We start from the raw sequence: 27,835 nt of genomic DNA, 5'->3' as shown, positions 1-27,835 counted from the left end.
CCAATAAAAATGTAAAGTAGAGGAAGCGTAAACAACAATAGACGTTTTTCTTTCGTTCGTATTTTTAACAGTTAACCCAGACTACCTGCTTGGTTCAAGTAACCCTTCAGAGCTTGATATTTCATACAGTAAGTGTTAAGGAAAGCTCAGTTTTATAATAATTGTTGAGGTATTACTATTTGTAATTTCTGGACATTTCTAGAACAGCCATGCTAGTCAGGTCTGCTAGTTTCTTTGCCATGTTGCTAACTATGATACTTCTACCGCGTTACTATTAACTAGCTTGCTAGTTTAAAGTTATTTAACCAGGTATCCAAATGATCGTTTTTATACTCTATCTTATTGGGAACTTAACTGTAGCAATCTAACGTTACGCGTATTACTCTAACAGGAACCAGGTTGACACTGCAGCATCAAGATGTCGTACATGCTACCGCATCTCCACAACGGCTGGCAGGTCGACCAAGCAATTTTATCCGAGGAGGACAGAGTTCTTGTTATTAGGTTTGGACACGATTGGGACCCAACGTGTATGAAAATGGATGAAGTCCTGTATAGCATAGCTGAAAAGGTAGTCATGACTTGGATTTCGCATTTTTGAGAGCTATTTTATTTGATTGTTTCACTTCATTGTTCGTGGCAAGTTTTGCTCTACAATTGTTGCTATTCTTTCATCTAGGTGAAGAATTTTGCAGTAATTTATTTGGTGGACATCACAGAGGTGCCGGACTTCAACAAGATGTATGAGTTGTATGATCCTTGCACTGTCATGTTCTTCTTCAGGTGAGTTTCAAGTCGTCACCTTTGTAACCAATGGCAGATTCTTCAGCTAAAGTTTTCATTGTGATAAGTCTTCTTTCTTAATCATTGTCCAATTGCAGGTGGTTCCAGAAAATAATTGAGAAAGACAGTAAGTCAGTGTTTGTACCATGGACAGAGTTTCTTTGCTGTGCTTGTCAAGCATTTGCTAGCATCTTCGCCAATGCGTTGTTGACGCACAGAGTGATGTGTTGATGTCACTGGGGCCGCCAGGCTAATGCTTAACAGCCACTGCGAGGAAACTCCTTGCTTGGTATAAACTTTAATTGTCTTTCTGAACAAAGTCAGTATAAACAAATCAAGATTACTTGTCACCAGCCATTCAGAGGTGTGCAAACCAATCCAAATTTAGTATTGTCTACTTAAAGGCCTCACCCATTTGCACCTTTTTCCCTGTATAGCGCCATGTTGTACTTACTCTGAATGTGTGATAAATCCAATTTGTAAAGTATGTTTCACATTTTTTGTACTTTGAATGTAACGTTTATACAACAGTTCCTGTATCAAGCTGAATTGTTCCTTATCCTATACAGGAACAAGCACATCATGATAGATCTGGGGACTGGTAACAACAACAAGATTAACTGGACCATGGAGGACAAGCAGGAAATGATTGACATTGTTGAAACTGTTTACAGGGGTGCACGAAAAGGACGAGGTCTGGTTGTATCTCCTAAAGACTACTCTACCAAATACAGATACTGATTGGTTCTTTTTCTATTGTTTGTGTGAAGTCCGATGAGAGCAAATCTGTGTCCTTTCATTTAAGACCTTCTGGACAACTGGTCTTCAGAAAGGCTCAGATTGTGGTGGTCTTTTTTATGATGTTACAAAAGTCAATTTCTTTTTCAACAGCATTTGTAATAAGCATCCTTTGGATTTATCATGATGTTTAGTTATGCAATAGGCTGATTTTCAAACTCAGAATCGAAAGTTTATCTAAGTTCAAAACTAGTCTTAATTTATGTCCAGACAATTGGTCTGAATGTTTATTTCTGGGTTTACACAGGCAATACAACTCTGATAATCCTTTTTTAATAGGTGTTTTTTGACCAGTCTCATCAGATCTTTTCAAATCTGAAAATTTTTAGAGCTAATCAGATTGGTCAAAAACAGTCAGTGACAAAGAACACAATTACGCTTCCTGTGTTACCAGCCTATGTGATTTGTTTCTTGTGAAACGCCATGGGTAGTACTATTATGACGAGAATCTTGCAGGAAAGACTTGGAATCATCCAACCCCATTCTCAATAAACATTTATTGTATTATAGAAAATATTTTTGTGTCTGTGACAGTTGTTTACATATTCATATGCCATACATTTGGTAAATGCTGATGTTACCCAACAAAAGATGCGTAATAATGTGCCTTAATAAGCCCTCTGTCATGTCAAATCTTCTGGCTTTAGTTCAGCCTCAGAAACAAGATGAAGTTAGCAATACTGTGATGGGTTCATATGAGAGTTAGATCCAGTCTGCTGCTCCTCCATCCCAGCCTGGGTCATGAGGTCAGCAACATTCTTTTCCAGGTCATCAATACGGGTTTCCATGTCTTCCAGTGGGTTAGTTAAGGTCTAGCAATATGAAATATCTGGTTAAGTTGTATATGAAAGAAACATGCATCGACAGATTTTATTTGGAATAATGTTTATATACAGAGTTACAGCATTTTAATTAATATTAATGAATACTAGGTTTGTCATATCTTTTGTTTCATTTGATAATGGCTAGAACTTTGAAACAAACTCAAAAGCTTGACTAAACACATTTATTAAGCACATGCTCTTCTCCTGAAAAATGTATATAAACAGTTCGGGTCAAGTGCCTTACTCAAGCATACACGACATTCAGGCCCAGCACCTGGACAACGTGACTGAGGGGGCAGAAAATTATTACTAGTGATCTGGAAGTTACTGGCTCTGTTAACCGCTAATTTATCGGTTTCCTGTCATGAAAATTTTATTTACATAAGTATTCACCACCTTTGGACTTACAAAGTGTGATTATTCTTTTATTTGCATCTTGATGTACTAAAACAGTTAATGTAAAAAATCTAATTAAAATAATTTTTCACACTTACATATTTAACTAAAATATAGGACTGACCAAGCACAGGATTTTTTTTGCTGGCTAGTGGCTATTCTGAAACTTTGATACACTACTAAACTTGCTGTTATCATGCAAGCATTCCACAAGTACTCCCATAAACTAATGTAACGGTTTCCCCTTGATTAATACTTTTTTAAATTAATATAAATACTTTTTTATTGTGGAAAAATATCTTCTTTCAGTCTAATTTGCGACGCTCACCAATGATTTTAAACGGGCATCGTGAACAATCCTGCCTCTAATATCTTATGGGGATTATCTCAGACACTACATTTTTTAAGAGAAACATTTGAAACAACTTACACTATTATAAATTAAATATACGATCTCTTTCAGCTTGCTAAATGTCAGACTAGCATGGAATAAGCAATTCCCGCACCACGCTTAGGCTGAGCGTGCAATGTATTGCACAGTACAAGTGATGGGTGGTTCATGAACGAAAGGTTCTTTGGTGAACGTTGGGAACCGACTCACATTTGTGAAAGGAGCCGTTCATTTAGGTCAAACAACGAACATTAGCTGATAAGGTGAAAAATAATTCACTTCGTACTGCAGAATCAATAGTGAGACCAGCGAGTCTCTGTGTTCCAGGTGCATTTTCCCAGTCGGGTCATAAAAAACAGACGACCTAATAATCACGACAGGTAGGATGTAACTTATTTACAGCCTGCTTTTTTGCATTAACATTGGAGATTTTCGCATTTATTTTCGGTTTATTTTTAAACATTTTAAACGAAGAGCCGTTCGGGAGCCAAATGAGCCGGCTCTTTCAAATGAACGGAGCCAGTTCACCCAAAAGACTCGGAATGTCCAATAGTTTACCATCAATAGTGCATGTATACGCCGCGCTGGATTTCTCAAGATTCTATATTCTCGCAAATTAAGTTCTCGGCTCGTGACTATCTTGCTCTCAAGTCATTTTGCGTGCACGCGACATTTCGAATCGTTCTGAATCCACACTCTGTCCGTTTTCAGAAACAACCTGAAAAGACGTTTTCATGGCCTAGCTAAGAAGGTTCCTCCCATCAACACTTTCTAGTCTTTTGAAAATTATGATGTTCGTTATTTGTATGATCTTCCAGCACTGACTTTTCCCGAAAACTAATTATTTGATTACAATGCACTCACCTTTATGGTTGTTAAACCTAGCTTTCTTAAAATCTTTGCGATGACTCGTCTGTTAAATTAATTATGCTACTAAAATGTAAAATGTTATGCAATCCACTGTAATAGGCTACTATTAGCCTACCTTAAAGGACCGAAACACTGCGTTTGGAAAAAAAAAGGATATTTCCAGAAACAATCTGGGAAGACAGGTTTTTAAATGTCCTCTCTACGGTCTGGATCCTCGCTTCCATCTACGGGAGAAAAACGAAACAAACTATAGTATCTGATAACATTAACATTGAAGTAGGCCTAACATTGAAGTCGGCCCAATTTAGCAGACGCTCTTTCCAGAAGCGAGGGCATTATAGGCTACATTTGAGTAATGGTTTTGTACTGGCCCCTCGGGAATTGAAACTGTAAACCTGGCGTTTCAGAAGCCACGCTTGACCAGCTAATTTACAATGGACCACAGATTCAGCTACACAAATACTGGTCTAAAAAATACATAGAAAAGACACGCACTATTTCCGTCAATTCTTCTGCGGTTCTTGAGTTGGATTCAGACATCCAGATTCAGTCGTGCTTTCAAAATGAGTTACGTTTTCTTCGAAGTTTTTCGTCCCCCTCCCTGTCGTTCTTGGTAACAATGTATCAACTGAAAGACAGAATAATCAGGTGAGATATTATTCCTATTTAGTAGGGTGTGAGGTCCTGATAAAATCTATAGGTACATATACCTTTTCAGAAATCATAAGTCTATTTCAGAAAATTTGATAATGTATTTTTGTAGAGGTGGTGCAACGATTTCTGAAGAATTTACTAGAGTGCAATAGGCTTAACTTACTTTTTCATGCCATGCCCATTGTTTCGGTCCTGTTGAAAACACAATTTTGTTGCAATTCCCAAGTTAATCTCAAATTGTACCTGATGAGGATAGGCCAACCTGAAGGCGTTTCTCTCAAAACACAAGTTAACCCCTTTATGCATCGCTGTACTGAATTGAATTAATTTCCAATTTCCAAACGTTTTGCACCATCTAATACATTTTTAAAATAAAATATTTAGAATGCTGTTTGGCTTTACTGTCAACAACGTTATGTAACCAGTGGTAGTGCTTCAGACAGCAAATCCTCTTAATCCGACTCACTGCAATCATCCCATATTCGCACAATGTCCACTGCTCATAATAGTAATTATGAAATAATTGATTAATAATACCAACTTTACAATATTAAATTGTGGATAAATACTTGACAAGTTACGCTATAAAGAAAATACAATAAGATATTGTAAGGTGGACGTCCCCTTCGAATTCGGTTCTACTTAGGACCATGCAGCCAAATTTAAACGTTCTTAAAACTGGGTGTCGTGACGCACCAGGAAGCGCTGATTGAGCTTCGGAGGAAGTGGTCGCAGAGTTTGCAATCTCGTTTTTATTTAAACAATGTGTTCCTCGTTTATGTTGGACTCATATTTTCCAAACAAAATTGTTATTTCGTGTGAGAGAGTCATGTTTTGTGCGGATTCCGGCTGCCGTCCTGCTGTAACTACAAACTACTACCCAATATCCATTCACTGGGGATTAGAGTTGCTTTGATTAGCCCAAAAACAGGAAATCAATGTCGACTATTTTATTTTTCTTTACCAAAGAATATTGAGCTAAAGTCTGCACGTTTTGTTGTTATTTAATCAGCAGACCGATCTGTTGCAAATTTGAATTCGGGATGTTTACATGGTTTAGCTGACCAACTTTTTTTAAATTGTTCAATACATTGTCACTGTTAAAAATTCATACTAGCCCTTTATCAGCTGTATGAAAACATAGCGCGGAGATTTGTATTGCTTTTATATACATTTTAGAATACGTGACGTTTGAGCGCCTTTCGGTTTGGCAAAAAGCTGTTTGATGACGACGCTGGGTTTGCCCCCGAAAGCCTCTACTTGATGCTGCTTGAATTTTTTACTGTTAAACCCTCTTGGAATAATGGAAACTATTCAGCAGAACTGAATATCTATTTGTTGATCGAAATAGTTCTTCCTGGTTAACATCCGGTTTGAAAGCGTGAACCTGTGAACATTCATGGACAGATTACGTAAAAAAAATTCCGCGATACTACAAAGATGATCGAGATTTAATGTATGGCACGCAAACAATTGTTTATCATACATTAGTGATTGGTCAAATAGTTGACGGTCGATAATCAGTTTCACAGCGGGCTATACACGTTTTCTGACTTGCGACACCACATGATTACAAGGCGAGTGCGGCTCACTAAAACTTTGCACAGCTATTTGGCACCTAAACGTTGCTGTGCGTTGGTTGACTAGACAAATAACAGAAAACATGGAAGATGAGATGTTTGAACGGCTCATGTATTTCCTGAACCAACTGGTGGCATGGATAGCTGCTGGTGCCATGGTTTTTGGTGGAGTGGTACCTTACATCCCCCAGTACAGAGACATCCGACGGACACAGAACGCAGAGGGGTTCTCCACCTACGTTTGCCTGGTCTTATTGGTAGCCAACATTCTGCGCTTACTGTTCAGGTATGTTTTTCCTCGGGTAGACTTCGACTATTTGGCCACTCATTTGCAGTGGTCGAAAATGTCATTGCCCCTCATAACTGGTTGTTTTGGTTTTCACACCATGCCTGAGTCCCAATTCACCGTCCCTGTCTACTTTCTTCAGATTTGGCCGCTACTTTGAGACACCCCTCCTGTGGCAGAGCATCATAATGATCGCCACTATGTTGATCATGCTGAACCTGTGTACTGACGTCCGAGTGGCCGCTGAACTCCAACCCAAGAGACGTTCATTCACAGGTCAGTATCCTGTCAGTTGTTAAGTCCAAGATACTTCTAAACAAGATACCCCCCCCCCAATTAATAAGGTGGAAAGGTTTTTTGTTGTCCGGAACTGAATAGCTCAGACATAGCCCCTGAATCCCTAAGTACCTTCTCGCCCACTGATATTTGCTCTAGTGGCCAGTGGATCAGTGTGCCTTTCAACTACAGGTCACACTGACTTCAGTGATGCAACTCGTGTTCCACTTAAATGATAAAACGAAACGTTCAATTGTAATGAATCAGTCCTCTCTTAAGATTACATGCACCTCAGTTGTGGTTAACCATCTAATTGAGGAGGTATTTTTTCTTTCGCATGTCGTTAGTCTGAAAAGTAAACAAACCGCTGCATGTTATAAATTGGCTCACCGATCCATTCTTTCATGTGAAATGGCGCAAGGCAAAGAAACACGTTGGTGCAGTTGTGCACAATTGTGGAAATAGTCCATATATATATATATATATTAATTGAGATCTTTCATTTCTTATGGTGTGTTTGCTCATACCAATTTAAGTGTGCGCTTCTTTAGACAGTTTACATTTGTCTTCATCTAACGCTCTTAGCATCATGGCTTTATAACCAGTTCTGTTAACATGCTGGTGTCAACTACAGATAAGAGTACTGGGGTTTGTTTGTGTGTCTTGTACATTCTCCTTCCTCTTCAGTAAACTCTTATGTAGTGTGCTTTATGAATTGGCGATGTGGTATTTCAATTAAACTAGTTGTTCATAATTCATTACAAGAATGCATCAATGACTTGTATTTCCTGGAACTGTCTGAAGGACTAACTGCTGTTTACATACCCCTGTATCATGTGTCCTCTTTGCATGGTAAAGGAGTTATTTATAACTATAAGGCTTTCCTGAGAAAAAAAGTATTAGTTTAACCTACTGTACTTTTAAGTAAATACTGATCTAGTAGAATGACAATTGGTAGCCTATCAATTAGTTGGTCAGTTGCTCTGTCAGTCACATTTTGCTGAACATTTTCTTTTAAATATCAAAATGTTTTAGGGCCCCTAAATTAAACAGTCTGTGGTGTATTTAAAGGGTCATTGTGTAGAATCCTTCCTCTACACAATAACATGACTTGTCTCCTCGTTCCCTTACTGAACAAGATGAAAAGAGTATTACCTAGTCCTGGATGGTTTCGGTTGGGAAGGATACTTCTGGGACAAGCCATGCATACTGAAAGAGGGACCGGCATGCAAGTTTAAATGGGAAATATCTCAGGCACTCAGATCAATCATGTCGAAAAAGAGTATATGAATCATTCATTTAAAACATTAACTGCAGATATCTACCAGTCAGTCTTACTTGTGTTTATGCTAGTATTAAAGCAAAAACCTTAAATATTGTCCCCTTGATATTTCAAATTCAGTAGAATTTCGCTTCAATAGAATGTATCTCTAGGCAAAATGTGTTATTTTATCTTGGTCATAACAGACACAGGTGGAGTCTAGCAGGTTGGAACACAGCCTCATTCATCAACCAACTGAAAATCCAACAGACAAAAAACTACCCAAACAGCCACTAAAATGGTCTACAATATGCCACTTATACTTATCTGTCTTCTCCCAATAAAAGACAAAGACATTGGAATGAACTGGTTAATGACGTATTAAATAAACCATGTTAATCACAAATGTTGCACAGTGTGTCAGCTCTGCAAACAGATTCCTCTTAAGAATCATGATTTTATGAATGTAAGTTAATATTTAAGCTAATATCTTTATTAAAGATGTAATGGTAGCCTGCCTCTGTTGATGAATACATCTTTCAAAGAGCGTGTATGAACGTCCCCAAAGGGCAAACAACTGACACAATGACCTTTGCTTGATTTCAGACTCCTTGTGTCTGTTCTCCACCATCCTTTTTTAAAACTCATTGAATGAGAAAGTCAGAGGTCCCTCAACTCTGACCTTCTCCGAAACGTTTTTTGAAGTGGGTGAGAACATAAGGAGTGTGAAATTGAGGACGCCAGTGCATGCGGACGAATTGGTAGGAGCCAGTGTGCAATGGTTTGCTGCTCTTCACTGGCCTAAGAGATCATAATTTAGCAACAGAAGTTCAATAGCTTGCAGTTGGACAGCACGCACGGTATCAGACAGCTGCTTTTTGTTGTTTGTCAATGAAGAGCGGTCAACAGCCTTTTGCAGTGTTTCAAAATCTAACTGCGGCAGAATTTGTATGAGTTTGTGCCATTGAGAAGTTTGTGGACTATAATTGTTCTCCTTATATTCCACAATCTGTATCCGCTGTTCCCATTGGCTTCTGCTCAAAATGGTTGCATTTAAGACATGATTTCAGTTTTATTGATCTCATTATGTTAGTGTAAGAGTATCCTGTCTTTTTGTAGCCTTTGGTACACTGTTTTCTGTAGCGTAGCATGACAGAACTTCACAGCCTTAGCCTTCCAGTTCTAAATGAACCGCTAAATTTGAATTTGACTTGCATTGTGGTTTTAAATGATTTATATTAAAACGCTTCAACTATGTCAGTCCCAATTAATGAGGTATCAACTCTCTTTATTCCCTCTTGAAGGTTCTGGTTCATAGGGAAAGTCCTTTTTTCAAATCAGTCAAACCGTTTGCCAAAAATGAACTAATCACTTCACACTGTGGGTCAGTTCTGGTCTTTGGAGAAACCAAGCTCTCTTTTCTCTCTTCCTCTTCTTATTTTGTGTCTGTAGCAACAGACAGTAAGGAGGAGGAGATCCCTAAGAAGTTCTTTCTGGGTAGGTACTATCTCTCTGCCATCCAGTCACTTTGTCTCCCTTCATCTTCCCTTCATCTTTCTTTACCACATAGTCCTTTACTTATCCTGCACAGTACTAACTTTCCCCCTAACTCATCAGCATCCATGTGAGAGACCCTGGTATTGAACTTCTTCCATCGCATGTCATTATTTGTGATTCACAAAGAACAATATAGTTGATAATAGGGATCCCATTGAAGTGATGTATGCAGATGTATTAACAATACTGTGTGATTGTCCATGGACATTAAATGTTGCTTGTGATGCCACAAAGTGGAAGTGCACGCCTTCTAGACTTCTGTATCTACTGTATTGATGAATCTTAAAAATGTCCATAAAGTGGTTAGGCTGATTGTTGCTGTTTGCATCCATGCTCAGCTGTTATGTACACTGCTCAAAAAAACTAAAGGAACACTTAAATCACACTGGGTCTTGATGAACAAAATATATTAAAGATCAAAATCTTTACTGTACGTTGTGTAAATTCAATGAGGACAGAAATTACGTAACAACAGTTAATGGAAGCCAAAATCACCAACCGATTGAGGGCTGGATTCAAACAAAATTGAAATCGCAGGCTGTTGAGGAATGTGAGGGCCAGTCAATGGCATCAATATCTTCGTCATCCAGGAACTGCCTACACACTCTGGCCACATGAGGACGTCGGGCCCTCATGCCACCCTCATGGAGTCTGTTTCTGACTGTCTGGCCAGTGCACCTGTTGTCACTTTCATTTGCGACAAAACAGGTGACATTGATTGACAATGGCTTATGCTTCCTAACTGGACAGTTTGATATCCTGGAGTTTAATTCACTTGGTGTTATACTGTGAGTGTCTTCCTTTATTTTTTTGAATGGAAAATAAAGCTAATGCCTTGACTAGGAACTAAACTAGGCTGACTTGCATGTAGTTTTTACTGCTTTAAATTAAGCATGTGATAGCTAATGTACACTTACCACTGCCTCGCTGCTTTGACCTCCTAATGACGACAATGATGACTTGGTTTCAGAACAACTGGCTAAAGAGGCACATACAATTTGCATGTGACTTGGGGACTGTTGGCTTCCCCGATTTTACTCTTTACTGATTCATCTCGATGCAAGCCTCTACTTCAAGTCCCTTGTGCTCTTACTGTATACCACCATTTCTAAAACTGCTGATAGTCAGGAGTCCTGCTGCTACAATAACAAGAGTCTGGAGTCTAACAACCTTTAAATAATTAGCTTTTTAGCTAGCTCTGTCTTTAGGACTCTGTATCCTATAAATGTCTCCCCTCAGTGGGACTGGACGTCTCGTTTGTGACACTATGTCCTGAATGGGTCCCCCCCGTTATGCCCTATCTAAGAGCACTTGTGTTGTGGCTGGTAACTGTAACCTCTGACTGACATAGTGTGAATGTGTGTTTGACCAATCGCAGATGATTCAAGTAGCAGCGGCGCTTTTCGTTACGATGGCTAGTATGTGTTGTGGTTTGTGGTGATATGCTGCGGCCTGCAGTGACACAGATGCTTCCTGATGTTGTGAGATTCTGCTGTTTGTAGAACGTCTGGTGCTCGGAGATTAGGATATCAGGGCCCGTTTAGGCAAACCTATTTTGACAGTAAAGAAACCTATTTCACAAGATGTGCACAACCTGGTCTCAATTCATGTTCAACACATTTGGGAATGGATATTTTCCCTCTAAAGAGAGGCAAATTACACCGTAAAGTTACTTTGCAATCATGTATATCTAAATAAACAGATGTCATGTGTTTGGGTTTCAGTGCAGCTACCTTTATATTCCTCCTGTTTTCCGAATCTGGCGAACCAGAACCTGTGCTAATTCTAAGGAAATCGTGAGTCCGGCCTTACATGAACACCAGACCCTTGTGTTGTTGTACGGGCGCGGTTGAGCGGTCAGTAAGAGACCGCAAGAACCTGGCCTACATGAGAGGTTCGAACGGTAGACCCATCACACAGGGGTTTCTCTGACAGCTCCTGGATGACAAACAAGACCAGTGGAACAAAGTAGACGAGCCAAAGGCGGGGGGCTGTTTGGACTGTCTGTCATATTGTGTAAAAAGGAAACCTTGATCAGGAGAACCCGGTACAGATAATCATGTTGGCTGGGTTGTTTGGGTCTACAACAGCCTTAGGGCTGGGCAGTTTTAGGGCCGGACAGTCAATCATGAATTCCACATAGTACCCAGAGAAGGATGTAATGAAGGGAGGACAAAAAAAACCTCCCTGTAAGAGACTAATGGCTCAAAGAAATGAGGGATGATTTGCCCTAATTACCAAATGCGACTATGCTGTTAGCATTTTTCGTTTATCATGTCAAATGTTTCTGGACTTTATTGTGAAGTTCAGCAAAGACCCTGACATTTTAACATGTGTGAATCATGCATATTGTTAACAACTTGAATGGGATTAGTGGCATAAATGCCACAATCATGGTAAAGAATTTTTCTTTTTCTGACACTATCACTAATACTTTGAAGAGGGGGAGGAGTATTTGCTATTCTCCATATGAACACTAGATGGTGCTGGTAAATAACATTTCCCTTTCAGTACCTATGAAGACTCATTTTTTACTGCCTCAGAACTGCTACAGTATTCCTGATGCTTTGTGGTCACTCGTTATGTCCCTTAATTTGATTATACATTGTATAATCCACCGATGGTTGCCATGGGAAGGTGTAGACGGTCAGACATGGGAAGGTGTAGACGGTCAGACATGGGAAGGTGTAGACGGTCAGACATGGGAAGGTGTAGACGGTCAGACATGGGAAGGTGTAGACGGTCAGACATGGGAAGGTGTAGACGGTCAGACATGGGGTTTATCCATGAAGTCCATGCATCCTCTGCTTTTCGGATTTAGCCTCACTACGATTGGCATGTTTGTTCAATAGGGTTTGTGATCTGCGAGTTGACTGGCAGAATATCTGCCATCCAAGAGGCTAAGAAGGGGTGGGGGGGACTGATGTCCCGGCCATTGGTAGCAGGTATATCCGCCTCCACCAATAATAACACTGAAAAGTATAAAATGTGCCCCTGCTGCCAAACACGTATAGTTAATGAAATAATGACCCTGGCGGGGTTGTGTTACAGCACTGCTCCAGTGGTAGGGTCGGGTTGCTCGCTTCTCATCGGCAACATTCCTGGCTTCAACTTACCGTGTCATAAACTGGGATTTAATGTGCCACCAATGTACGATCACGAATCTGGCCGGTTGGTAGACCAATTGGCACCGGCACCAACAGGAATTTAGCTGGCGTGTTTCATGGCAGTGGAACCGGTGCCAAACTCTTCTGCAGCTTTGGGTTGCCCAGGTCTGTGTAATTTTGGGGCATCTGGTTCTTTATTATGCTTTCTCCCTCTTCTCTCCTGCCCCATCTTCCACTACCCCTCTCGGTCCAAGTTCCTCGCCACTTATCGCTTCCCCGCCAGCCATCGATCACTTCTCCCTGCCAGCCGCCGTTCGCATTGGCGGGAACTAATTGCCGGCGTTTCTCGTCCATTCCGTGGACAAAAAGGTTTGTTCATCTATTGATTGATCAGGGAGGAGATATGGAGAGACTTGTGATCTGGGCTTGTCGGAGAGCTGAAAGAGTACAGTCGTAGGTAAAATAAAGAACTAAACAGGGAACATTCAGACCACTAACCTTTGTCCTCAACCTTTGAACTTTCATAGGAATCACTGGGGTTGATGGAATTGGTTTTTAAATGAACAAATGTATCTGCATCGGCAAAGTTCCTAAAGGGTGCGCGTTTGAGTTTAGTTGGGGACGTACACATAGCTCTGACGTTGATGGTCACAAGGAGAAAATACAACCTCAAAGTCCGAAACCACAACAGAAACGCCTTATGTTTGTTGTGGTTTTGGTTGGTGGCGTCTTTCATTGTATTTTCACCTTTTGAACGTCAATGTCAGACAAAACGACGGCGTTCAGTTTGGTTATTCGAACGTGAATGTCACACAGACCTGTTGAACCAGTATATTGCTGACAGGGTCGAGTGGGTTCTGCACTTGTGTGATGTTGAGCCCTGTTGAATGTTCTCTGTTTGTACTGTTGGGTTAGGCTGGCGTCCCTCTGTGGCAGGCTCCGCTGCGCTGAGTCATAGATACATTATCACGACAGGTTGTCACATCAGAAACCATTTATGTCTGGATTGCTCTGGAAAAAGGACCCAGGTGCACAGTCTTTCGTCTTTCTCTGCATCAAATGGCATTTTATTTCACCCAATTGAAGTAATGCTTTATTCACTTCCTATCCCATCTTAAATGGAGAAAAAAACAAGACCAAGACCACTTTGTTCACCAGGTCCCCCAATGTAGTGTGCAGGTCCAGTCACACCCTGATATTATGGTTTGGTCTCCATGGCTTGACTCCATATAAGCCACAGATAGACAGGACAGTATACCAGAGGAGATGAACCAATGTTTTTTTTTTGGGTGCCTATTGTCAGGTAAACCACTGTCGGACGCCCCTCCCTACCACAAGGGATAAAGCCCTCTGCCTGGATACTGCCCTCTACTGGCCACACCCACATAACCCCAGAGACAGCTAGCAGGTTGAAAGGAAGACTTTAAAGTCACGATTCAGATTAAAGGAGTGTGTTTCAATGTGATCTTCCAGATTATCCCAGTGTAGGTAGGTGTCAACCTGTTCAAAGTGATGGGCGTTCTTCTGTAGATTGACTGAGAGGCTGCTGTGATTCTGAGGGCGAAATAGACTTGTCTGGTTCAAGTTGGATTTCGTTTTTGTAGTCTAGTGTAGTTTGTTCCCTTTAAGCATGTCTATTGACAGTTTACCCAGAGAATAGAACAATTGAGCCGTATTTGGCACGTCTCTGTGTGTGTGTGTCTCTGTGTGTGTGTCTCTGTGTGTGTCTGTGTGTGAGGCGGTACCTTCTGCCCAATGTGTGAGGATGTAAGGGGGTTGTATTTAGCCTGTGTAAGTCAACAGTAAGGAGGGAAAGGGACTGGGAATGCGACAGTTGGAATATTCTTTATTCTATTGATCCTCTGCAGTCCTCATAGTGAAGTCCTCATAGTGAAGTCCTCCGTTAAGTATCCGTGCAGTATGGTGGAATCGACCAATATATAGTACAATATTGTCTAGTTCTGACCTTGACAGCTTCCAATAATGCAACTCCTACGCTCCTCAGAAGTTTTGGCATTGATATCGCCACCAAATACCCACTTCTTTTTTTTTTTTCAGATGACTTTTGTATTCCCCATGTGATTATGTGCCGTGAATGACATGAATGACGGCGGGCAATCTCAGAAAGTGAGACCTGCCGGGCTATATTAAGCCGCCCACTAAATTAGCCGCGAGGTCTGGGGCGGACGAGCGACTGTGAAACAATATCCGGCTGACGCCCACACCTTGCCCGCGCGTTTGCCGTCGCTTGTGGAGCTGAACGCACGCGTGCACGTGACATCAAGGAGGGATGACTGTCTCCCACACGCGGCGTGCAGGTTGGGACCAGGGGCTGTAAAGCGTAATGGAAGCGAGGCGGAGGGGAGGGGGGGGATGCACCCCAGGGTACATGAGTGACAGGAAGGGGGGTTGGGCACAGCGGGGTGCAACACGCCACCGTTCAGCTGTAAACATCCTGTGACAACCCCCCCCCCCCCCCTTCCAACAGCGCCAAAACCTTTTGATTGGTGTGCGCGCTTTGCACACATTTGTCCTCCTCGATAAGCCTGTTACCCCGCTTGGCTTCCCTCACACTGGGAACAGGAATTGGCTTTCTAGAAGGAGTCTCTGTTCTATAGTAAGTCAGGCCATGATGTGTTTTAGTACTTTGACAGCTGATGTCTTTATGTTCTTATTCCCAATACGCTCATCTCTCTCTTTTTGTACATTCTTCGAGAACAGTTCGGCTTGATTCTCGTAACCGGTGTCCCCTCGATGGGACGAGTAAGCTTGAGTAGATTCTTGAATTCACCTCTTTTTGATGGCCTGTACTGCTTTGAGATCCCTTCACGTCTGGAGCTTGTGGATGTTGCGCTCCGTTCGGTTCTGCCTCGCCCCTCCTCAGGGCCTTGCTGTTATCAGCGAGGGCCAGACAGTCTCCCCCCGTCCCATCCTTTGATTGAGTTGCGGACCGTAAAGTTGGTGGTCAATCACGCCCCCTGACTCGCATTCACCCCAGCACGCCTACGTGTCAATCTCGTCTTGTGGTTCCGTCGAGGCTAGTCGCTGTCAGTGGTTAATTCCAAGCGTCAGTCCTCTCTTTGTGGTGTGCCGGAGGGCAATGTGGTGTTAGTTTGTGTGCCTCTGAGTTTTTCGTTTGGCCTGTTTGTTTGAGGCGGGTGGTCCCGTCAGGTCCAGCCCCTTCCTCCGTCGCCCCTTCGGCTCTGCTGGCCTCGCCAGAGGAGCTTGATGTGTCTTTCAGATAAATGTGATCTCATTTCAACATGATTAACGGAAGACTGTACCACATAGCAGGCTGCACAGTATACTTCCCCCTGCTCTCCTCACTCTGTCGCCTTCTCTACCTCCACTCAAATCTACTCCTCTCGCCCCATCCACCTCTGCTCCCTCTCCTCTTCATCTCTGCTCCCTCTCCTCTTCACCTCTACTCCCTCTCCTCTTCACCGCCTCGCCGCCTCTGCTCCCTCTCCTCCTCACCTCTACTCCCTCTCCTCTTCACCGCCTCTGCTCCCTCTCCTCCTCACCTCTGCTCCCTCTCCTCGCCGCCTCTGCTCCCTCTCCTCCCCACCTCTACTCCCTCTCCTCTTCACCGCCTCTCCTTTCTGCTGTGATTTCATTTCCTTCAGTTCTACTTTTCTCCCCTAACGTGGTTTAGAAACGGGTCAGGCTCAGTGTGTTGTTGCCTTCAGTGAAATATTGAAACCTGTTACCTTCGACTCTGGCAGTTTCAGTGATATCAGATTGGAAAGAAAGCACCAATAAAGACTTTTGTCAGCTGTTCATTTTACTCAACTGTATTATGTAACATGATGTATTGTTAAATCTACAATGCTCAAAACAAATATGCAAGCTTTTTATTAATTCACTGTTCAAGGTCATGATTCATGTTCTTGTGGTGGTTAGACTTGATGAGTCGCGACAGCTCTGTGTGGTGTTGTGACAGTCTTCTGGCTGATATTATTGGATCACATATTGGAGCTCTGCATTTAACTTTGTATGGCTCCTCCTTTAATGAACTTAATCAGAACTTTGTCCATACTGTTTTTATTATCCCCCTGATGAGCAGGAACAGAGTCAAAACATTCAAATCACAGGGGCCCATTTGTGGAGTGGGGCCCATCAGTGGGGTAGAAACATTAGTCACTGGGGCCAATCAGTGGGGTAGAAACAGTGTAAATCATTCAGTGTTTTCTGAAGGCATTCTCCATGCAGCTCTGTGTCTTTGTCCACTAAGTTTTTATTATGATCTTCTCCATCTGCCTCGTCATTATGGATACCTGTCGACTTGAAATGGGTAAGTCAGTTTCAGAGCTTTTATCGTGTCTTACGTGCGTGCGTGTGTCTGTCTGTCTCAGACTTTGATTGGAGCCACTTCTGGTTGTGGAGTCGTTTCATGGACTACGTACAGTGTGTGGTGGCGTTTACCCTGCTGGCAGCCTACGTCACCTACCTGCTGCTGGACTCCTATGTGTTCGTGGAGACCCTGGGCTTCCTGGCCGTCTTCACTGAGGCCATGCTGGGGACACCGCAACTCTACTGCAACTACCAGAACAAGTCTACTGAGGGAATGAGGTAAGGAAGACGTGCACAGACATACATGCACCTACCCCAGCTCTGCGGTAAGTACCAGAACAAAGCGTCAGGCTATTCGGTCGGTTTAGTTGGGTCGAGTCCAGCAAGTCAATCTAATAAGCAGGAAATTCTGGAATCCTCCAACCAGGGTTTGTATAAAGTGGTACAAAGTTTCCTATTTTGCAACCCTACTGCTTTCTATTGCCTCACATTATCTGTCTGAGTCCCATGTCCCTGCGGCTGAGCTTTGAGTCATTATGTGATTAATGACTTCATGCAGGGCTTTTTACTTACCTTTGTATCAATATATTTATGGAACAATTTAACGTTAGGATTTGTAATTTAGACCCATGTCTGTCTGGTGATTACTGTAGTTCAAGTTCCTTCATTGAAATAGTTCTCTGCAAGAATTGCAGAGGTTTCATTTTCTTGAATCTAATGACCTTGTTTTGTACAGAAAACCTCTTTAAATGTTTTATTTAACAACATACTGGCTTTCTACTGCCTTCCTTTCCCCAGCTATTAAATCCTTCGTCAGGATTCCCACTGAGATAATTAAATCCAGATAAAGCATGAAGCTTGTTGTTAACGCTCCGTTCTAATGCTGTTATTATCGTCGTCATGATGGTTATGGAGATTGTCATGGCTGTCATCCTCATTTGGTTTTCATTTAGGATATTTCCTAGTGTGCCCGGGTTTCTCATTGTTAGTCCTGCAGTAGTGACTGAGTCATCACCAACCCACTGATGCGCGCGCACACACACACACACACACACACACACACACACACACACACACACACACACACACAGACCAACTCACTTTTGCTTTTCAATCTTTGTGGGGACTGAGATGGTTCCATTTCAAAACACGTCTTCTTGAAATTAACCCTGTCGTGTGTGGCTGTATAGATACATTGCCCTCAAAAAATATATTGTCTTTGATTGATTTGCACCTTGAAAAATCTAAACAAATGAAAACTTTCTGGAGTACAAGTTCTCAAAGGAATGTAATAAAGATATACGTGTTCTTATCATACTTTAATGCATTTAACATCTGCGGTTGTGACAAATTCGTCTGAACAAACGTGTTGGGCTACTATGAAAAATATTACAATGATTTAGTGACTCATTACTATATTAATTATCAAAGATGCATAAGAAGTAATATTTTAAATCATATGTCTTAACCAGGCTGGTGTAGCCGGTCAGGTCCTGATTCAGGTCCAGAATGGTTAATGACTCCTGATTCAGGGTCCAGAGGGGTCAATCCAGGTCCAGAATGGTTAATGACTCCTGATTCAAGGTCCAGAGAGGTCCATTCAGGTCCAGAATGGTTAATGATGCCTCAACTCTGTTGGAAATTACACCCTATTCCCTTGTTGGAACACTTCCTTTGGTCAGTGGAGAGGTGTCCTTTGGGACAATTGATGATAATGACAGGCTGAAGGCATGCCTTTGCTTTTAATCACTGGTGGTGGTGACCTATTCGAGCTCGGCACCAAACCTCTTCGGTAGACAGTTACCTAACAGGCCATTAGTACAGCACAGAGAGGATGGTGACTGGGGATAGGGGTGACACAAAATGGCTTATCTATTTTGTTGTAAATGTGTCTTCCGTCTCCCAAGAATATACTCTGTAAATAGCAGGTTGTCCTCCCTACTACTATTTTTATTCGTATCAGTTTTTTAGGGTGTCGATCAGATTTACAATTTCAATGATAAATCATCGTACAAATATTTGTTGCGTCATTTCTAATCCCCCATTCCTTTTTTCCATTTGTCTAGCTTTATTCTCCCTATAAAAACAACAATGGACACCCACAGTATGGCTAAAAGATCTATTTTAGTGTTATTTGACCGTATCACTAATTCAACTGCCAGCTCTGTTGAGCAAACAAACGGCATTAACAGTTATTGGACGACATGAGAATGGAGTTGACGATGCACATACTATAATATGATAGTGGATATTTTTTCTTATGGGGCTACATAATATATTATAGCAGTTGTCCTTAAACAATAGATATATTATAGAGGCCCATTTAGAGCAGCCGGTAGAGAAAAAGAAGCCAAAGTAAATGAACACAAAAGCCCGAATTCGTACGTCCAAAACCGTCCCACCGTGCGGCGAGCCCGGGCGACGCCACCCCGTCCAGCCCCAGACGGTTCCCGTGTCATTGGCAGTAAAATGCCCCCCGGGGCCCTGATCAGTGGTCCTGTGTCCGCTCCCTGTGTCTCTCCGACGATATATCACATCTGTGTAATTAATTGTGACCTGTCCGCTAAAGCGCCATGTTCAAACCAAGCTCTGTGATCAAAGATAATGAATGCGTTTCATTTTATGCTTCATTATTTAGCTGGGCTGTGTAAACCGTTGAAACTTAGTCCCCCCATTACTTACGAAAACCATTATGATAATCCTGCTGAATGTATCCCCTGTGGTCACCACGGGTGATGGGTATTTAATTACGTGTGGAATCCTCCCCTCCTGTTGTGGGGGTTTAGAGTGGGGTCGTTTGCCCGGCGCTTTACAAAACTCAGTAATTGTTCTCCATCCTCCTAACCTCTCCGCGTGTGGCTGCCACGCGCTCAGCCCCGACTGTGTATCGAACTGACGACGCTTTGGCCCAGGTGTGCCTGCGCGGTGCCGGTCTCCAGCGGCGTGTGTGTTTAGCGGGTGTCCGTGTGTGAAGCAGGGCAGCGAGGAACGCGAAACCGACAGGCGCAGTCAAACCAATGATGTGGATGCATCTGTCTGTGGAGCAAAGTGTCTTCTGGTGTTTTGTTGAAATGCAGACCAATCGCCGCCCGGCCTTGGCTTGTTTGTGTTGCCGCTGACAAAAGTTAGACGACCAATTAAGCCTTTCCCCAAACCCTCCCGGTCTGACCTGAATAGTGTTCTGTCCCGCGTGGCTTGCTGAGCGTGTTCTGTTTGCATATTCGGGCACTCTAGCGGTGATCTGTCCTCGCTCCCTCTCTCCCTCCCTGGAGATGTCAGGACGGAGATGTTAGCAGAATAAATCATGCCGTAGGTGTGCAGGGGTTGTTGGGCTGTCCGTGTGTACTGGTTATCGTGTCTCTTGAGCGGGGCGTGCAGTCGGAGCGAGGCTGGGGGTGGGAAGTAGGAGCGATGCCGGGGGGCTCGGGCGGAGGGGCGTGCAGTACCGGTGTGGTCCTCTGGGCCCCTGGGATGGGAGAATGAAACATGTCGGGAAAGGCCTTCGGACCAACGACTGGCTTCCCTGATAAAATAGTCCTCTCTGGAACTTCACTGACCGACTGCCCTGATAACGAAGTCCACGCTGGCCATTCTGCCTTCCGTCCTTCCTGTGGGGGATGTTTCACAAGGCCGGACAAAACTCTCACAGGAGTGCCTTATTTAGCCTGCCAGCCGACTGTTGTTTTGCCGCTGAGTCCATTCCGTTGAAAGTTTGGCCAGGCAGCGACGTGGAATGCGAAGGACAGACTGGAGTATGACAACTTGTCTAAGCAGAAAAAGAGACCACCCCCTCCCCCGCGCCTCCTCAACCCCATGCTCCCGGCTGCGGAGATGCTCATTACCTGATGAAGTGCAGAGCTTCATCCGTCCTCTGCTTCCTTAATACATACTGGCTTTTTTTAGCTCTCCGTACGTACGTCTTCTGTAAGTGGCTGAGAACATCCAGAATCAACTCCCAGGCATGTTCTGACCCCGTCCCTGACCTCACTGCAAATTCTCTAATCAGGGTGGGCTTCCCAACTGGCGCCCTACCCCCTGTGCAGATGTCCCCTGGTAAAAAGTAGTCCACTAATTACGGGAAATAATGCATATTGGGACCCAGTTAGCAGGACTGATCAAAACCACTCCTGTCACGTAATTCCACACACTGGGCTGGCCACTTCAGAACACTGGATGGAGGTAGACAGAGGATATGTTCTTATTGTCGCTAAGTATGTGGAAGTTAGTGTTTATGTATGTATGATGTATAGATAATTTCATTTTTACCAGGTTTTTCACATCCTTGCGGCCTGGCTGGTGGGAGGAAGGCGGTTTGAGCAGATACGTGGGGCGGTTCTTAAGTCTCTTGGTATTGTCTAGGTGGAAGGAGTGAACGATGTAGAAGATTTGACAGGTGTCATCTCCCCGATCCTGTGGGTGCGAGCTGGTGGATATAGGAGGCTGCGTTTTGGGTGGGAGGTGAACCTGTAATCAGCCTGAAGAATATTCTAGTGAAACAGTAGGGCCCCCCCTCCGGGAAGTTGTCTGTTTTTTTGTCATTTACATTTTTGGAAACCATATTTGAACGAAATTTCAACAGCATGTTTTGAAAAGGATATCTCAGTATAACAAATCATACCAAAAAACAGCATTTATGTTGACTTTAATATCAAATATTTTCAAATTCACGTCTACCTGTAACATCGCGTAATATAGTCCTCTTGCCACAAACAATATCAAAATGCATGAGTTAACTGTCAAAGGGACAAACCTACTGGCTACATGGGAGGTCAGGAAGGAAGAAGCCTCTGCTTTAAAAAAAATGACAAGACATGACTGTTGTTAGCCAGACAACAGCTTTGTCTAGACCAAAACTACTGGAACAAGGTGCTCTGGACAGATGAGTCAAAGTATTCTATTGTGATTAAGCCAACTCTATTAGTGTAATTACACCAACAATAAAGAAAAAGTACTTGACTTACGAGGTCTTTCACCAATGCCCTTTTAATTACAGTTAGCTATTTTATTTATGATTGAGCTGCATGGTTGGGTTGCCAGAAAGAAGCCTTTACTGGGTCAACAAGGCCTATAGTGAACAGAATATCATCCCCACTGTGAAGCATGGTGGTGGCTGACTGATGTTTTAGGGGTGTGTGAGCTCTAAAGCACAGGGAATCTTGTGAAAATTGATGGCAAGATGAATGCAGCATGTTATCAGAATACTGGCAGACAATTTGCATTCTTCTGCATGAAAGCTGCACATGGGACGTTCTTGTACTTTCTAGCATGACAATGACCCTAAGCACAAGGCCAAGTTGACCCTCCAGTGGTTACAGCAGAAAAAGGTGAAGGTTCTGGAGTGGCCATCACAGTCTCCTGACCTTAATATCATCGAGCCACTCTGGGGAGATCTCAAACATGCAGTTCATGCAAGACGACCAAAGACTTTGCATGACCTGGAGGCATTTTGCCTAGACGAATGGGCAGCTATACCCCCTGCAAGAATTCTATTACAAAAGACCGAAGCTGTCATTGATGCTAAAGGGGCAATACACAGTATTAGGAACTAAGGGTATGCAGACTTTTGAACAAGGGGTCAGGGGTTTCATTGTTGCCTTGTTTGGTTTTATGATTGTGCCATTCTTTTATGACCTACAGTTGAATGTGAACATTACCTGATGGCACAATACTTTATCGTGTCTTCATTGTGGGCGATGGACCAGAATAATCTATCCTCCTTATTAGGATTCTATTATCACTCATCTTCCAACATTACCATAGGTTGAAGAACTGAAGGTTCTGAAGGTTATTTTTCTTCAATGGCTCTACTAACAGTCTCCCTAGATAAGATTCCAATCCCTGTCCGTCCTTGTCATTGTCACTTGGGAGTGGAATGTAAATTAAACAGACATTATTTTTTTTGTTCAATCTGGATTTCACCTATTGGAAATTTTCAATAATAAAATATTTACTATTCTTAAATACTTCATGATTAGACACTAATGTAAACTTTCAAAGTATTTTTTTCTGCATAAATATGCGTTTAGATGGCTTTTTTCATTGAATATTCTCCTTTCATTTTTGTAAATCTGGCAAATTATTTGAGATTCAAGGGTACGACTCATTAAAATGATGTCTTAAAATAACTGCGCTGATCGTTCCTCGAGGAGAATGTAGCCCTTAAATAATATTTGTTTGGTGCTAGCAAGGTAACCTGACCTGCAGAGCGAATTGTGTGTCTGGAAAAGATGTCTGAATACCAACAAAAGACGTCCAAATTTGCCATTCGGTGCATGAACCCAAGAGAAATCTCAAGTCTGAATAATTTATTGGCCTTTTTTAAACGCACACCGCAGTGCAAATAGAACTACACAAGTCTTCCCTCGACAGAAAGTCCCCCATTCACCCCCTCTAAATGTATTTCAATTTAGATTGGTGTTTAGTCAGGCAATAATGAGAACTCCTGCATAGAATGCACACTAATCCAAAGTGCTGAAACTTCAGGATCGGCTGTGACATTCTGAGCCGTAGTCCCTAACCCACCCGGAACGAAACGACACGAGCCGGTACAGCATATTGTCTGCCTTGGCTTTCAGTATTGCCAGATTTCTTACAGTGGGCAGTATTTTCTAAACTTTTGCTGCATTCTGTTCGCTAACTATGTGCCTCAGTCCTGCCTTTAAGATTTACCTTTCATCCTAGGAAAACAAAAAAAAACTCCAGTCAGACAGCCCTGAGAAGAGCGCGAGTAGCGAGAGAAAGGGATGTAGGACAGAACAGAGGGAGACGTGTTGCCCGGCAAGCTGTCAGTCTGTTTTCATATCCATAATTACCAACGCTTCTCCGAAGGCGTTTTAGAAACGTAAGCGGTGCAGAGATCCTAAAAACCCAGCTCGCCGCATGTTTTCTCCACCTATTAAGTTTGAGGTCTTTGAAAGTTGTGTATTGGTTTGGTTGATGTGCCCCAAGGCCTCCTGCTGTAATATCCTTCTACTTTCCCTGGTAGTGCAGACATTCCTCATTATAGTTCACTATGCTGCCAGGTGCCACCGATAGGCAGGCCACATGTGGGTAACATCCTTCAGGGTATGAAGAACACTCCTGTCACAGACCGCTGAGCACTTCTTCCTCAATGGATTGTTTACTCTGCCTTCCTGAGCCGCTAGGTAGTTTTTAGCCTGCAGGAGAGTTGCACTGATTAAACATTTAAAGAGAATTCCTTTCCTTTTAAAGAATTATTTTTGGAAATAATGGTCAGTCTGCGGTGGTCCAGATCTAGTTTTGTGATTTCCTGAACTGTCTGTCAGGGCTTAGGCAGTGATTGGGTCCTGTGTCGCTCAGTTTTTAGACCAATACATTTACAACGCCATTGTTGGAGGTTCCAGAGGGGCAAGGCAGGAAATAAAATACAGGAAGTACAATCATTTATGACCTCACTATACCGGAAGTCACTCTGACTGAGAGCATCTATGACTGACTTATATCTTGATGTGTCTGAGTCAATAGCTCTGCCAAAATTAATCTTCGTCTGCCTCTTCTTTTTCCTCCCTCCCTCTTAACTGCAGTATAAAGATGGTGCTGATGTGGACAAGCGGTGATACCTTTAAGACTGGTTACTTCCTCCTGACCGAAGCGCCTGTCCAGTTCTGGACCTGTAGCCTGCTGCAGGTGGGGGTGGACTTTGCCATTCTCTTCCAGGTCTACTACTACAGCCGCTACCCGCAGAAACCTCTCTCACACACCGTGTCACATACCACCAGTGCCAAGGCACTGTAAGACCCCTCTCCACACACAGAGACCCACCATCATCAGTCAGCTGTCAGCACACATTATTACGTTTCAAAGCGTACCTCTGCCTGAAGAATTCTACTGAATGTCACATTGAAGTTTTAAACGGACGGGACCTCGGTTATTTATTTTCTTATGTGTATTAAGTGCGGATTGTTATGCAAACGAATACCTGTATACGTATTGACTTGAGCATACCCATGGATACAGTGCATCAGTCTACACTGCAGCTGTGTACTGACTGTTACGGCTGGATAAGGACGCGTCCGACCGCTTCTTTTCTCCATAGACAGTGATGGACTTTCAGTCATCAGATTGTTGCATGGGAACCATTGCCTTAAAATACTTCACACGCGGTTGGTTACTCAGCCAGTGGTTCAAATATCTAACTCATTATCAAACTCTCAAACAAAAACCTTTCAATAGGTAACATTGTATTTTATTTTTGTTGTAATTTTTTTTTCAACCAAAATGGGGAATGTATACAATATTAGTAGATGGCTCTTTGTTTTGTCACGCTGGACTGATGCTGGCGTGGTCAGACTGATCACTCTGGCCTCTACTAGTCAGTTCTGGCTGGATGTCAGACTGCTGCTGCTTTGTTTATTCAGAAGGTTCATTTACCTGGAAGGAACTGAAAGCAGCCGTGTTACCAAAAAGGAACAAAGACTTGGGTGGACGTCTCCTGTGCTGCCTACCAGAGAATCTTCTTCATGTTGTTCCGTGGCCTTTCAGCTTTTCTCAGCCAGGGTTCATTTAGATAACTCTTGAGTGAAGGTTAGGTCATAGGCTTGGTTGTTCAGTGGACTGCTCTTGCTGGTATTAACATACTGCAAACTGTATATGATTTAATGTTACCGTAAATGCTAAATGAAGCCAACAACACGCCAAGGCTATTAGAGTACAAAGCTTATGTCTCAAAGGACCTAGTTACAATCTGTTTGTTGGTCAACAGACATCTCTTCCTAAGGCTCCCCTCAGCTTCATGCACACCAAGAAACCTTTCCTTTGTTTAAGTGGGACCTTCTGAATATTATATGAATCTTTCTTCAGCTGTTAAATGTTTTAGATGTCTACTTTTGGTGGCAACATGGGAATAGTGGCCGACAGAAATCTAGTTCCTTCATTTCAGTGTAAGCCAAATCATGCCCTGTAGAGGCCTGATGTGAGTGCTGGGTTTTGTTCTGGCTAAGCATGTCCAGACACTACCTCCTCTTTGACCGTGGGGTGATACAGATTTCTCCCTGGACACTGCCAAAACAATAGTAGTAGCTGTTCTACAGTGCTGTTCCATTCACTTCTGGATATCTACTGTTGACCGAATCCCTCCGAGTACTACATAGGGAATGTCATTTCGTATCTGATGCAGGCAGTCCTTTGCTGGATGGGACACTTAAGTCACTTAATATTTATTTTGTCACGCTATATTTTTACAATCCTCAAATGCCGGTACAATCACAAACCTTGTAAACGTGCCCTTTATCATGTTGTTCACGGGGATTAATACAGTGAGGATGAATACAGTGAGGATGAACATGATGGCGACACGTTTCGTATGTTGGCCGCTTGTGTGACGGAAGTGAAATTGGTCATCCAGTTCCTCCTGGTTATGTCTTATCGCCAACACTACGTCCACAAAACCTCACTGTTCTATATGTTTCTGATGTTAAACGTTACTTTGGAGTTTATTACCTTTTAGTCTCTCTTGGGTGACCTTGCCGAACTCTTCCGGTTTATGTAGATGCTGACCAAACAATGCCAATCCTTCTATCCAGCTTACTGGTTTCTTTTCTTAAAAAAAAAAAAGTATATTTTTCTAATTTTGTCAGATTTCAGTCCGAGGCACGTTATTAAGCAGGCCGAAGGATGGCCAATAATGTGCTTAGAAAGACAGCTCAAGGCTAACTGGCCTATCAATGCTTACCTCTCTAGGAAAAAGACTTGTCAGCCCCCCCGCTGCTCTGCTCTCTAACGTCCCTCGGACTCAGACCTGCCTTCAGTTTATGTACCACATTAGTTTTTAATGTTTATCAAACCATTTGTGAAAAAAAAAAAAATTGCATTCCTATATTTGATGACCTTATTTTGTTACCATTTTGTTTTTGTACACTGTTCCTAGACAATTTCTTTTTATGAAATTGCCGGTTCTTTGTCAACACACCGTTTAAAGCAACCGCACACAATGGTCAATCTTTTATACTGTTAAAAAACGATCTTTGTGAATCCTCTGCAGCGCTGTCATTAAAGGCCAGGATCAGAATGTTTACTCTGCTGTTCTTTGTGTAAATTAATTATGCTGGGGGGGGGGGTTATTATTATCCGAAATGACACCCTATTCTCTAACTAGTACACTCATTTTGACCACTCCTAGGGGGAGAAAGGGTGCGACGTGTGACATCGGGTTTCATTTGTGACACACAGACTTTAAACCTGATCTGATAATTCCATGCCGTCAACAATAGAGACCTGGTTGTCATCATCTGTCAGAGCAAACAGACCCACCAACCATGTTCCATGTTTGGACTGTGGGCCTTCTGCCTCTCCAGCACATAGATGGTTGTGCAGTTTTCTGTTGCAGTGTTCACAAGCATTGTTGATTTCACAATGACACCATTAGTAAAATGCTTAAAGCATGGCAACAAAAAAAAAGCAGTCAGATAGCGCAGGGCTAATGCAGAAGACAGGTGTGGGTGGCGTTCCAAATGGCCCCCTATTCTCTCTATGTACTATAGTAGTGCTGTAGTAGCTCTAGTAGGGCACTAGAGGTAATATGGGGCCAATTTGAATTCAGACAGAAAAATTAATGGGACCAAAGAGCTGCAGTTTTCGCCAACAGTTGAAGTACATTTGACATTGTCTAATACATTTCCATTAGTAATATTTTGGGGAGGAGGTTTATTCTAAATATGCAAATAATGTACTGCTTTTCTAATTTTGTTTTTCTGGTTATTGATTCCACATAATCGATGTTTCTCCATGGATTTGAACTTGC

At 42.6% G+C, this 27,835-nt stretch overlaps 3 protein-coding genes across 5 annotated transcripts; 2 read left to right on the top strand and 1 right to left on the bottom strand.

Moving 5' to 3' along the window:
• Positions 1 to 13: 13 nt before the first annotated feature.
• Positions 14 to 2,089, top strand: txnl4a (thioredoxin-like 4A). Its single transcript, NM_001303653.1, is given in 4 exon segments — positions 14 to 128; positions 392 to 571; positions 680 to 783; positions 1,353 to 2,089. Coding segments are annotated over 3 exon segments (429 nt in total). The 5' UTR covers positions 14 to 128; positions 392 to 418; the 3' UTR covers positions 1,525 to 2,089.
• LOC105012749 (heat shock factor-binding protein 1) lies at positions 2,064 to 4,675 on the bottom strand. Its single transcript, XM_010873804.5, has 3 exons — positions 4,558 to 4,675; positions 4,220 to 4,286; positions 2,064 to 2,377 (listed from the first exon to the last, which is right to left on the bottom strand). Exons 1-3 carry the CDS (start codon positions 4,600 to 4,602, stop codon positions 2,253 to 2,255), a joined length of 237 nt encoding a protein of 78 aa, XP_010872106.2. The 5' UTR covers positions 4,603 to 4,675; the 3' UTR covers positions 2,064 to 2,252.
• On the top strand, positions 4,654 to 27,109 carry slc66a2 (solute carrier family 66 member 2). Of its 3 annotated transcripts, XM_034294621.1 has the most exons (6): positions 4,654 to 4,710; positions 6,441 to 6,582; positions 6,725 to 6,858; positions 9,572 to 9,616; positions 17,139 to 17,355; positions 24,621 to 27,109. In XM_034294621.1, exons 2-6 carry the CDS (start codon positions 6,452 to 6,454, stop codon positions 24,829 to 24,831), a joined length of 738 nt encoding a protein of 245 aa, XP_034150512.1. In that variant the 5' UTR covers positions 4,654 to 4,710; positions 6,441 to 6,451; the 3' UTR covers positions 24,832 to 27,109. The 3 variants fall into 3 exon arrangements, with proteins under 3 accessions (XP_034150512.1, XP_010872103.1, XP_010872105.1); XM_010873801.4 differs by lacking the exon at positions 4,654 to 4,710 and having other exon boundaries at positions 5,426 to 6,582; XM_010873803.4 differs by lacking the exons at positions 4,654 to 4,710; positions 9,572 to 9,616 and having other exon boundaries at positions 5,429 to 6,582.
• Positions 27,110 to 27,835: the final 726 nt, after the last annotated feature.

Source organism: Esox lucius, chromosome 10, assembly GCF_011004845.1.
Source record: "Esox lucius isolate fEsoLuc1 chromosome 10, fEsoLuc1.pri, whole genome shotgun sequence".
Lineage (NCBI taxonomy): Eukaryota > Metazoa > Chordata > Actinopteri > Esociformes > Esocidae > Esox > Esox lucius.
Note: the sequence above shows the minus strand (reverse complement) of the source record. Positions and strands in the feature narration are given on the sequence as shown.